The 13930-nt window shown below is 34.4% G+C and overlaps 2 protein-coding genes across 2 annotated transcripts; both read right to left on the bottom strand.

Annotated features, from left to right (window-relative positions):
* Positions 1-24: 24 nt before the first annotated feature.
* On the bottom strand, positions 25-3114 carry LOC140807512 (receptor protein kinase-like protein ZAR1). Its single transcript, XM_073164381.1, has 2 exons — positions 1093-3114; positions 25-869 (listed from the first exon to the last, which is right to left on the bottom strand). Exons 1-2 carry the CDS (start codon positions 2627-2629, stop codon positions 229-231), a joined length of 2178 nt encoding a protein of 725 aa, XP_073020482.1. The 5' UTR covers positions 2630-3114; the 3' UTR covers positions 25-228.
* Positions 3115-6799: 3685 nt separating this feature from the next.
* LOC140808000 (proteasome subunit beta type-5-B-like) lies at positions 6800-11192 on the bottom strand. The gene is made up of 8 exons (XM_073164993.1): positions 11049-11192; positions 10514-10642; positions 10271-10400; positions 8679-8785; positions 8051-8185; positions 7875-7978; positions 7295-7395; positions 6800-7176 (listed from the first exon to the last, which is right to left on the bottom strand). The coding sequence occupies exons 2-8, from the start codon at positions 10634-10636 to the stop codon at positions 7049-7051; spliced, it is 828 nt and encodes a 275-aa protein (XP_073021094.1). The 5' UTR covers positions 10637-10642; positions 11049-11192; the 3' UTR covers positions 6800-7048.
* Positions 11193-13930: the final 2738 nt, after the last annotated feature.

The raw sequence follows: 13930 nt of genomic DNA, 5'->3' as shown, positions 1-13930 counted from the left end.
ACACAAATATTAAAAAAAAAAAAATTGTAGGAATTTCTGCACTTAATGGCAAACAAATTCTTTTAGAAATACAGTGAAATTGAAAAGGAATAGGAAATTCAATTTGCCCATTCATGTTTGTTATATTGACGGAATGTTCATCACGTATCATGTAATGAAACTAGTTAGTATATGACGAACATTTGATCAATATAACCAGAAATCTCGCAGCAAAAAATGCCCTTATCCTCAAATTCCGATCTTTTCGAGATTTTCGGAGACGATTTTCATCCTCGGCCGCAGTTCAGGATCTCCCTCGGTGCACGCAAGTGCAACATGGAACACGGCAAGCACTTCTTTCTTGGCATGTATTTCTTGGAGCAACATTGTGTCGACCATCTCGGATAACGGGATTTCGTCCTCGAATCCCTTCCTCACCCACCCCACGAGGTCTAGAATCTCTGTCGAGGTCGAGCTTGTGGGAGACGAGAGCTCAGGAGATTTCCCAGTCAACAACTCGAGTAAGACGACCCCAAAAGAGTAGACATCCCATTTCTGAGTAGGTCGACTACCGGGGATCCTGGCTTCTGGAGCTCGGTAGTTATTTAGTTTTTCGGGTTGAGTCGGGTTTAGATACGGGAGGGATCCACCAATGAAGCCTCCTGAAGATGAAGGGTTGTTTCCAGTGATTGTGATGAGACGTTTGAGGCCGAAATCGGAAACATGAGCTTGGAAGTCGGCGTCGAGGAGGATGTTAGATGGTTTTACATCTCCGTGAACGAATTTCCTCGGGCTACATTCGTGTATATAAGCTAAAGCTCGGGCGGCTCCTTTGGCGATTTTGAGCCTTGTTGACCATGTTAAGTTTGGTGATGGCAGACCCGTCTTCCCTGTAAAAAAAGGAAGAAAACTTTCAATAACTAGACTTTTATGTATAAAAGAACTTTTGCTGCCAAAGTTGATTAAAAAGTGAATCATCCAAAATCATTAACACCAAGAAATGAAAACCCATGCCACACCTAAGATTCAAGAAACACATATATGACATTGGGAAATAAATGCGAAGTATCGATGGTTAAAAAAAAAACCACAAGCAAAAATTCAAGATTTTACCACAAAGAGCAGAAGCCAAGTTCCCATTAGAAATGAAATCACTAATGAGAAGCTTCTCGTCTGGTGCCCAATAATAAGCCCTCAACCTCACAATATTCGGATGTTTCACCCTCCCTATCGCCTGAGCTTCCGCCACGAACTCTTTATACCGTTGTTCTCCGCCTTCTCCCAATCTCCTCACCGCCACAGGAATGCCATTTCCGAGTACCACCTTATACACTATTCCCAGACCACTCTTTCCCAAAACATAAGCTGACGCCCTCAGCAACTCGTCTAACTCAATGCTAAACCCTTTATCAATAGACACGAGATCTCCCTCCCCAGCACGATCTCCCTCCCCACCACTAGCTCCACCGCCGCCACCTTTTTCCGACTCCGCTTCAGAATCATTACTCGGAAAACAATGGATACAAGAAAACATGCATGGTCCTGTTTTATCATTCCCCCCAAGCTTCCCTTTCCTCGAGCAACTACATCCACCAGAATCCTTTTTCTTCCAGTACACATAAATGATCACCAATCCTATAAACGCCACTCCCAATGCATCGGCCATGGATATCAATATGATCAACCCTGATTTTAATCGTTTTCGATCACCGACACCCTCATTTTGAGTTGAACCGGTGCTCTGAACCGAAGGTGCGTCGGCTGGATTGTTTTTACAAGACTTTTGTAATGGAAAACCACATAACATCGGATTATTCAAAAATGCAGTTGGACCCTGATTAGCGAAAGATCCAGTTTGTGGAATTTCGCCGCTCAAATCATTGTTCCTAAGATCAAAACTCACAGTAAGTGGCAAATCACCTAAAGTTTTTGGTATTTCACCTGTGAAGTGATTAAAAGACAAGTTCAAAGTGCCTGAGAGTGACTTCAACTCGCCAATGTCATCCGGTATTGAGCCGTTAAACTCGTTCGATGATAAATCGAGCTGTTCTAAGTTCGCAAGCTCCGGGAAAATCGCCACTGGAATCTCACCCGAAAATCCATTCCTGGCAAGAATCAGCCTCTGTAACTGACGGCAGTCGCGCAGAAACTTCGGGAGCGGTCCCGAGAGAGAATTATTCGAAAGGTCGAGGTTTTGCAAGCGAGGGAGGTTACACAAAGAGGGCGGTAACGAACCGGAGAGATTGTTACCATAGAGGAAGATGCTGTGCAGAGCAGACGCATTGAACAGCTGATCCGGGATGGACCCATAAAATCTGTTGCCATGGAGATTGAGCCGCCGGAGATAAATCAAACTGCCGAGCTCCGACGGAATATACCCCCGAAGATTCTTCCCGGAGACCGCAATTCCTACAACACGCGGGTCAGACGAACCTGATATGTTCATGCAAGAAATTCCTGTCCAATGACACGGCGTTGCATCATCCTCGTTCCAGTCCGAAAAACCCGCGGCGCCGGCGGCGTCGACGGCGGACTTAAGAGACAGTAAAGAGAGGCCATCGGAAGTCAAAGAAACGCCAGAATTCAAGTATAAACAGAAATTCAGCATAAACAGAGCCAAATATTGTAGCTTTTTGTAGCACAGCATCATGTATGTAAACAACCAGGCGTTCAGCGTTTAATGGGCATAAACAACACCACAAATTTCGAGAAAAAAGAAAAACACTCCAAGCACAAAAAAACTCTTTCTAAAGAAGAAAAAATTATTTGCAACCCCTTTTCCCGTGCATTATCAAGAAAATTCAGAACCCAAAAACGAGAATTTGGAAAGAAAACCGTACTACAAAAAAAAAAAACGAACTCTTTTTCTGTTGAATTATCTGAATATTCAAACGTTCAGGTTGAGCTGGGATTTGGTGAAGGGAGTTGAAGAATTTATGAGGAAAAGAGTCGAGAAGGAGAAAGGGTCCAATTAATGGGTCCCTGCCCACCAAAACAGAGAAAGATGGCAACTTTATTTGCCAACAGAAACACTAAATTTCTTGATTTATTTATTGGATTGGATTGAGAGTGGAAGGGAGGGAGTAGTGAAGGAAAAGCAAAATTTGTTTCTTCAGTCTTAGGGGTTAAGTGTGCACATATTTTATTTAAATCCTCCTGCACCAAAAGGAACCATGATGTTGAAGTTCTTACAAGCAACTCATCTTCATGGATTTATGTTTCTTCCTTGCTTGCATCAATTTTTTTATTTTTTTTGGCTTTAATCCGATGTTCACGTAACTTTGCACGACCATCAAAACAAATTTTAGTGTCCCCAATCTCATTATGATTATTTAAAAAAGCTTTAGAAACAAATATTTTAATAATTTTTTTAAAAGTAAAAAGTCGATGAAATGTGGTAGTTATGGATGATTTATATGTTTATTAAATTATATATTTATGATATTTTTTTAATATAAAAATGAATTGATTTTGAAAAATGACGGTGCTATTTTTTACTTCAAAAATTAGATATAGCTTTAATTTTAATTTGCTTAAAAATTGGAACAAATGCAAAAAAATTGACCACGATTTTAAATTTTTAACCAAAAATCGAAAGTCAACTGAAAAAAAAAAAAGAACCTCCTCCATTGGTAGGCCTTATGAAATTAAAAGCAGTTTGAACATGAAAGGGATGTTGATCATAAGCGATTGTTTGCAAATAACAACGTGGGTACTCGCGGTATATTATCATTTCTGACGAAGTCCGATTCTATCACTATGTGATGATCCTAAACATGAGTTACAACACAAAGTCATTACAAGTGCAATGTGTAACTGAGGTTTGTGCAATATAAATGGTTGTATCTCGTGTATATTATAAACCAGTTGTGTGCAAAAATTAAGATAAGGCGAGATTGAAACTTGAAAGTTGTCCAAAAGTCAGGGTGTGGTCTTTGGGCATATATCAATTGTCGTTCACACTCTATAACATAAGTATTTGATCTGAGAAAAAATTTATGTGAGACGGTTTCACATTTCGTATTTTATGAGACGGATCTTTTATTTGAGTCATTCATGAAAAAATATAATTTTTTATGCTAAGAGTATTACTTTTTATTGTGAATATGAGTATGATTGACCCGTCTCACAGATTAATATCCGTGAGACGGTCTCACATGAGACCCACAAAGGTGGCCATATATCGTGTTGCTATCATCTTTATATTATAGTGATAACATTCATTATTATTATTATTATTATTTTGTTTTCTCATGATTCTACTAATCTTTTGGGCATATATCAATTGTCGTTCACATTATGTAACATATGTATTTGATCTGGGACAAAAATTTGTGTGAGACGGTCTTACGAGTTGTATTTTGTGAGACGAATATCTTATTTGGGTCATCAATGAAAAAATATTATTTTTTATGCTAAGAGTGTTTATTACTTTTTATTGTGAATATCAATAAGTTTGACTCGTCTCACAGATAAAGATTCGTAAGACCGTCTCACATATATATTATGAGTGACGTGATTGAGATGGTATTACAGTGCACACTTTTCAATGGAATGCTCATTTATGTTTTTGTTTTTAATACATGCTCCAAGAAATATTCCTGTCTCAAGAATTGGTATTTTTTGTCTAGACTGATCGATACAAAACATAAAACTATTTAGATAATTTGTTACTCAGCAACTATTCCCCCGAGCATGACAATCCTCTGTGGTTGGTCTACTGCTACCGACATTAAATAAAGGCAAAACTTGTGTGAGACGGTCTCACAGGTCATATTTGTGAGACGGATATCTTATTTGGGTCATCCATGAAAAAATATTACTTTTTATGCTAAAAATATTACTTTTTATTGTGAATATGGGTAGGGTTGACCCGTCTCACGGATTAAGATCCGTGAGACGGTCTCACATAAGACCTACTCTAAAATAAATGAACAACAATAGATCATAATCATTAAAATAAATGACCAACAATAGATAATGATTATTAGTTCGAAAGTTTATTCAGTCAATATGCATAGAAGAACAGATGTTGCGGGTTTCTTGTCATAAAAAATGACAATTTCTTATGTTCAAAGAGAATGATATAAAATATTTTTAAATAAAATTAAATATAAAAACCTTATTATTATTTTTTATAAAAATAAACTTAAGGAAGGGCAATTTTCCCCTAATCAACAGGGTATAATAATAACATTACTATACTATAATATAATAGTTAAATTTGAATTTTTTTAGTGGAGAGTAGAATGATCAGGTGGAGTAATTACTAATTAATCATGAAAACAAGCTTAGAAGCTAACAATAGAATGTGGGCAGTGTGTGTTCTCTGTTTGATAGTGTGTGTATTATTTATTTTGCGAGTACATGGGAGCAGTTGAGTGATGGCTACCGGGAATGTAGAATTATATGTGAATGATTAAAATTATAGATTGCCGTGATGATTATGGATTAAAAGGACCTACCATAATTTAATTAGTTTAATAATTTAAATTAGTTTTAAAAAACCCCATTTATTGAAATATATAGTTGATGATAATGATATAACTCAAATATTTAAAATTATATAACAGTTTAATCGCTATGTTTCTATCGTTCACTCAGTAAGATCAATTATTGTATCCTAATATTGGATTTTTTTAAAAAAAATAGACCATTCAAATTCTTATGCTAATAGGTTTTTTATAAGACGGTCTTACATATATTTATTCGTGAGACGTGTCAATCATGCACATATTTATAATAAAAATATTTTTTTGCATAAAAAGTAATGTTTTTTCAAAGGCAAAAATATGTGTGTGACGGTCTCACGGGTCGTATTTATGAGACAAATCTCTTATTTGGGTCATTCATGAAAAAAATTATTTTTTATGCTAAGAATATTACTTTTTATTGTGAATATGAGTAGGATTGACCCGTCTCACATTTTAGGATCCGTGAGACGGTCTAACATGAGACTCACTCTTTTTCAAGAGTGTCCCAATTAAAACATGAGTAGGCCTCTTGTGAGACGGTCTCACGAATCTTTATCTGTGAGACGGGTCAACCGTACCGATATTTACAATAAAAAATAATACTCTTAGCATAAAAATTAATATTTTTTCACGGATGACCCAAATAAAATATCTGTCTCACAAAATACAACCATTGAGACCGTCTCACACAACTATTTGCCTTATAATATATGTCACATAAAATTGATTTATGAGACAGACTCACATGAGTATTTGCTTTCTTATACCAATATTTCATATTTCATTAGAATTTGGATGAGGAAAAGTATCACTAAATTGAAGTAGATTTATAATGATTGATATATTTCTATATTAACTTGAAGTAAAAGGGAAATATGGAGGGGAATATATATTTTACTTCGTGATAAAGATTTTTCTCATAACATACATTTGATTTTATGAGTGGGGAATGGGGTCACAATGTTACCTCATATTTTAGTGGCTTCATTTAGGTGGACGTACATTGAATTATCTACCAAGCAAAGGCTACCATGGACATTATTTCCTCCTAGTCGTGGACTGCAATTCTTTAATCATGCCATCATAATGAAATTGAACTTGTATTTGAAATTTAAGATTTCATTACAAAAAAATATCGGACACAAATTGCACCTTCGTTGTCATTTCAGATAAACCGAGACCAATATTTTATATTTTTTCCTGAAAACAGAAACCAAGATTGGTCCTGTCCGTTCTATTTCGTATCTTTGACCTGAAAATTTATATAGGGTATCCGTGACTCGTGAGCATCTTAGTTTTTGTTCCAAAAAATGATACATCGGAAAAAATCCTTGTTGAGAAAGGACTTCGAAGTTCTAAAAACATTTCTTAGTTTGAATGGTTCGGCGTGCAAAGCACGAAGTAACGTCTCCAGGCGGAACAATCTTCCAACGACTATCGTTTTGCACAACATGAGGAAAGGAAGTTGTTTAATTCGAAACAAAATGTTACGGACAACCTGTCTGCGATTATCTATGGCATTCTGATTAATTAAACCACATTGCAAGTGCTCAGAAGCAGTTTGTGGAGAATATACTGCTTCCTTTATCCCCATTTTAGGACACGGATATCTCAGTCATCTCTTGATCCACAGTCATGGGTTCGACAGGATAGTACTGGTAGTGAAGCTCTCCAACATCATCGCCGGATAGTTTGTTCCATCCATTTGGCCCAACGTGGTATACTGAACATATTGAAGGTCATGGTCATTAGAACAGAGTCAGATATAAGTATAGTGAAGGGTAAACATTAGAGAGAGAGGAGAGACAGGGCTTTTGGGGTGTTGGGGAGAAGTTTGTTACCGCTGGCAACACCACCACTGGCTCCATCACGAAATGTTGCATGATAAATTGATCGTCTAGCCAATTCTGCAGCTTCCTCAACTGACATATCAAAGCGGTATCTAAATAATGCACAAAATATGAAACAATTAGAATAAAGAGAGCGAAAGTGATGTTTAGAGATGTGTTAATAGATGCACAACGGTTAATTCATTATGCTGATCAGTGAGAAAAAAATTGCAAGAAACAATGCGCACGCGCAAAAATTGAACATAAAACTTGGAGCAATAAGCTTCATCCATAAAACGCACTCAAATAATTCAGTTTAATAAAAACATAAGCAACAGGAGTAGAATGATGATTCAGTTGATGCATGCATGCACAGCGTTCTTTAGTCCATAATTCAGCAGTAAAAAAATATAATAAATTAACAATTAACAATCTGCCAAATGAGTTTTAGCAGCTACCACCCTGACAACCGGAGGGTGGCTACTTTCTTTTTGGATGTTGACATATACTTCTACATGGACTAACTAGAGATAAACTGAAAAGAATTAAATATGTGAACAGTGACATTTGAGCAAAGACATGAACAACTCACCCACTGTCCAAAACACCATAAGCATAGGGAGAACCAGACCCAACAGAGAATCTAGTTCCTTTGAGGCGTCCACCTTCACTATCCACATAGTAAAGCCCAGGACCCTGCACCAAATAGCAGAGGGTTTCAAAAATATTTAGGATAAGGACAACAGTTTGCAATAATTCATCGTATACCTTCTCATCCCAGCCAGCTATCATGGTTCCTACAGACAAACCCATTCCTCTGTAAGAATACAGAATATTTGCAAGCAACTTTGAAGCTCCAGTGACAGAAATCCTTCTCTTGTTTGCCAGTTCGTGTAATCGGCACTGGATTATGAAATAAAACTCTCATTAGTACTTTAACATAGGGGTCTCAAATAGCAGGAGTACACAAAAATCGCCCACATGAAAACATTTCCGCAACGATATTTTCGAAAAACCGATATGGTAAGCAGTATTGTAATGCAGCAAGACCATGGCAGGGAATAACTCAGGATGACCAGGTCGTTCCCTCCGTAAATGAGATCTTTTTCATGTTGCGCCAGTCTTTTTTCTCATTCTTGCTTAGTAGAGAGAGTGAAAGGAAAATATAAAATAAAAGGGAAAACCACATATGGTAGACTTTTACGTTCATATGCAATAATCTATTATTCAATTTACAGGATTTAATAACAGCAGAAGTATGAGCACAACATAAATATTCCTGATTCGGTCAAATGATAAATAAACAATCCATATTACGTTGCTTACTCATCAAAAGATGAACTTGGCAACAAAACTATTAAAATGGTGACCAGATGAAACCATTTAACAGTAGTACCTTAATTCCCAGATTTCTGTGCCAGAACTGGCAGTCAGCTGCTCCTCCAGCCATTGTTCCAAGCATGTAGGGATTGATTTCAATTATCTTTTTGACAGATTGTGATGCTGTTATTAATATGAAAATGATAAAAAAAACTTAGTCTTGGCCATTGAATGGAGAGGAGTCATGCATAATTTAACACCAAGAGTTATGATGAACAGATTTTCATCAAGACCAAATCATGAAAATGGTTCCACAACATCAGCAACAAATTTTACATGGTTATAACAATTGAATATTATCTTTTTAACTGCATGTGCACAACAAAATACAAAAAAAGAAAATTACAAGATCCAACTTCAAAATATGTGTCATACAAATAAAAACAGACTAATAGTTACTAATTTCATTTTAGGGGTCTTTTTAGTTATTCTATTCATAGTTTTTGGCTTTGACTCAAGCGTCGGAGAGGCTACGTCGGGACACCCACTCAGCACCATTCTAACACTTTGTCCTTGATTTTAGGCTCACCTGGTCAAAAGCACCATCAGCAGTCGCCTTCGGGTCTCGGAAAAGAACCCTCTAATTCTAGTGGGTATCAACCAATTTTTGCAGTGTACTTATGTCCTCTCTCAAACGCACCTTGAGAAACTTCCCAATGATCTATCCCATAATTGCTTTAAATCAAGTACAATTAACTTTGAAGTTATCAAACGATGAACTCTCGAAAAGAAGATGCATGTTGTTGATAGGAATAGTACCTATCAAATCACTATCTCGGAATCTCGTTCATTATTGGAATCTCGTTCATTATTGGACGGGGTATCATAAGGTCGTTATTAACTCAATAGGGTAAAAGGTATTGAGAATTTACGACAAACATGGATGATTGCATTTGAGGATCCAAGGGTCTTAGGATCGACAATAAGAGATGGGCGTCCATTTAGTCCAGCGTTAACCTTGATCTCAGCCATGAAGGCAAAAAAGACCAGAATTGAAACTAATGCAGAGGAAGCACACAAACATAAATGCACAAACATATATGTCAAATAAAAATCACATTAAGATCCAATCAGCAGTTCTATCAGTTCTAGAGGTTAAGCAAAAATTGTTCGATTATGCTAAGAAGAATTTTAACTTATTGAGTTCCACAAAAATATGATTTCTAGCAACCCAAACTTTTCCAGGTACAAAACTAAGAATATCAAATGATTTCCTTTAGTAAAAAAATATACTTCTAATGGATTACAATTCATTTCAGCAAACATGTGTGTGACCTTAAATGTTTAAAGTATAAACTACTAAAAATATTTTATCCAATCATCTTAAGAATCAAACCTAACAACTAAGAAACCGATATCTAAGAATACACACCAAGAGCCTCACCATTTACACAGCAACCACTTACTCAGAGTGTTAGTATCCATGTAGGAGGTGCTTCATGAAATTATGCTCAATCAGTAGATTCACAGTTTTGAATGCAATGCAAATTATAAATCCGAGTAAAAAAACATTTAATATTGGAAACAATCATCAGATCAGTAAGTTGGATTCCCTTAACACCAATGTCTCAACCAAACAATCAGAAAAATAGATAGATTAGGGCTCACATATGTATCCTCCCATGCTTGCACGAGAATCAGCAGCCACCATAACACCTTCTTTGAATATAAACGCGAGAGTTGTTGTACCCTTTGCTGGCTTCACCATCTGTACTGCCGCCTTCTGAAAGCCATCAAACTAAGAAAACACAAATACTTTAGTTAGTAAAATTCAACTACTGAACACTTCATATAGATGAAATTTTCAAAAACACGAGATAAAGTTTAAAACAAATTAAAATTTTAACTCACATCAGCAGTAGTTGGGAGTTTAAAAGAGGGTGTGCCCAGAATCTCGTTCCGCAACTCATCCTCATCCACGTTTCCCCTAATCGGAGCGGATGGATCAAGCCCACTAAAATCAATCTTCATCATTTTTCCCTTTACAAACAGAAGGAAAAAATAGGGAGAATTAATCATTCTTAATTTCAGAGCTTAAAACCTTACATTCATACTACTAAAATCTCTAGCCGTAAAAAAATCCACTTCTTAAGTAGCACTTCAACATAGAAAAAATGCCTAGAACCTTTTGGCATAATCCAAAGTGACCATCGTCAGCACTAACTTAAGTTCTCATCCAAATCGAATATCGGACCACGTGAAGCTAAAAAACTAAAAAAAAAAAAGAAGTTATATACTAGCTAACAAAATTACGATGAACCCATGGATGATGGATCAAGATCAAGCAGCGTATAAGCAGAAAAGCCCTAATCGGTAATTAATTGCAATTAAAAATGCATGAATACTTTGCGGGATATATCATCAGGAAATTAGCCCCCAATTTTACCTGATTTCTGCAAGTTCTCCCGAGGAATCGATTGTGAATGAAGAAAATAACTGGCAGCGAAATGAAAAATCTTGTAGCATGAATAGCAGGAGAACAAAAAGTTTGCTTCCGCTGCAATACACTAAGAAATGGGCTTTATATTGGGCCTGATTTTATCCGACCCGAGCCTATATCGAATAATTGTTTTACGATGGGCTCAATCCTGTAAGACGTGTTATGTTGGATCCATATAGTTCAGGATTGAGCCCAATATTGTATTCATATTTAAAAAAAATTAGTTTAAACTAATACACCGACACACGCGTTATATATTTGTACAATATTATTTTAATTAATTTTATTTATACTAAAATAGAGATGATATAATAATAGTAAAAAGTAACGAAGGGTAATACTTCAATTTGAAATTATTATATTTAAATGAAATCAAACCATGATTATAAAAACTAAAGAGGGACTAAACTGCTATTTTAAATATTATAAAAAGGAAAAACAAAGAAACTAAAATTAAATTTGAAATAATTAAAAAAAAAAACAAACAAAACAAAATACCATACCATTACACTATTTTGGTTCTATTATAAAGATTCTTAATTCAGGTTATATTTTAATATATTTTTTTTATCTCCAACTTAAAATATTATTATAAATTACCATAAATTTATAAATAAAAATTATTTACTTAAATTGTAATTAATTATTAAAAAAAAATTTGACATCTGACAATAATAGAATCTCTTGATCCTTTATAAAAAAAACATTTAATATAAAAAAATGTTGTGTCTTTGTGAGAGAGGATGGTATCGCTAAGTTTAGTGTAATTGTAAAGTTATTTATAAAAAGTAAAAATGTGTGTGAGACGGTCTCACGGGTCGTATTTTGTGATACAGATCTCTTATTTTGGTCATTCATGAAAAAGTATTATTTTTCATGCTAATGGTAATACTTTTTAATGTGAATATCGGTAAAATTGACTCGTCTCATAGATAAAGATTCGTGAGACCATCTCACAAGAGACCTACTCTTATAAAAATACTATTTAAATCAGTAAAAATTGTATTTATGGATTTTAAAATCGCCCGTTCATCCAAAGATAAAGAGTTTAATCAAACAAATTTTTTTACAAAAAAAAATAAATATCTAATACATAATGAATCGTATGTAAAATAATAATAATAATAATAATAGTGATCGAATTATGCACATAGCTGTATTATTATATAAAATTTAAATCCATAAAAATGTCACATTGTGACCCAAAAAATGAAAAGAAAGCACAATCATGCCAAGAAGGTGCATGCAACCTACTTTTTCTAAGGCATCACATGGATCAAATGGATGTACATTAATACTAGTGGATTGAAGTGGAATAAAAAATGTCCCCACGGCAATAACTTTAGTAAAGGCAAATCAAATTTTTTTAATAAAAAAAAATTGGGTAATAATTCAAAATTTAATTTTGGAATGCGAAAGAAAAATAGTATTATAAGGTGAAAAACTATTTAATATTCGATGTCCAACATTGTACGACCACCTGCAAGAAATTTAATTTGTTCATATCAATGTTGTCAATTCGATTCAACTTTTTGGATTTGGAGTAACATCATTGGAAAGCTCGTAGAGTGCCATTTTTAAATTGTGTTAGATTCGACACAATTCAAATCAAATACCTACTTATACGCAGATGTATGAATCAATTATCGATTTCGCTACATACTCTGATAGTAATATTTTTTTAAAAAAATGTCGATAGGAATTTAGATGGCACACAGAAAATTCGAATTCGAGCTCGATTAATCATGAGATATACTTGAGATGGAAGAACTAGAAATTGTACAAAAAATTCATCATAATTACAGGGTTGAGGTACCTTAAAGTTTCTTTTCCTGTCAAATTCTTTTGTTTTGTGGTGTTTATATATGTTGGATGGGTTTTTTGTGGTCATGTCGATGGTGTTAAAATAATTATTGCTTCGATTTGTATGTTATACAAATAATAGGTACTCATTATTATTTTTTCACATTTTTCTATTTTTAAACTAATAGTTTAATTAACATTTCAAAACCAAAAAATAAAATTAAATATAAAATAAAATGAATTTTATCCTTATTACTGAGTTATATTTATAATAATATAAAGTAAAAATTTGTGTGAGACGGTCTCACGGATCGTATTTTGTAAGACGAGTCTCTTATTTGGGTCATCCATGAAAAATTATTATTTTTCATACTAAGATATTACTTTTTATTGTAAATATCGGTAGGGTTGACCTGTCTCACAGATAAAGATTCGTGAGACCGTCTCACAAAAGACCTAATCATAATATAATCAGTCGAGCCTTGTCAATTTGCATTAATTTAAAATAACATAAATATAATGTTAGAAAATCGAGATATAATTTTTTTTAACGAAATTAAACAAAATTCTTAGGTGACTTATGATTATGTAATTATATTGGATCCACCATTTCATTGGAAAAAAAGGACTTTATGCTCATGATGAACCTTTGAATCCATTCTACGTGGAAAAGCCAAATACGTCCTCCTTCGGACAAAATACTAGAAAAAGATTGTATGAGCTAACGTACCTTTTAAGAGAATGCGATCAAATGCTAACTTTTAAAGTTTGTCACTCATTATTATTTCATCTCTACTTGACTCGTTGTTTCGATATATTATTTTATTCGTCTCGAATATAAATATTATATTTATTTTTTCTTATGTTCCAAATATATAATTAAGTTTCTATATTTAGTATCGACATGTCTATTTTTTCACCAATTTAACCTCGTCATTAAATACATATACTAATTCCAATATTTTGTTATCCTACTAAAACATTCATGAAATAAGGGTAAATCGGAAATTTCCTTTTCGATAACT

This window comes from Primulina eburnea, chromosome 12, assembly GCF_022965805.1.
Source record: "Primulina eburnea isolate SZY01 chromosome 12, ASM2296580v1, whole genome shotgun sequence".
NCBI lineage: Eukaryota > Viridiplantae > Streptophyta > Magnoliopsida > Lamiales > Gesneriaceae > Primulina > Primulina eburnea.
This window is presented reverse-complemented; position numbering and strand designations above follow the sequence as displayed.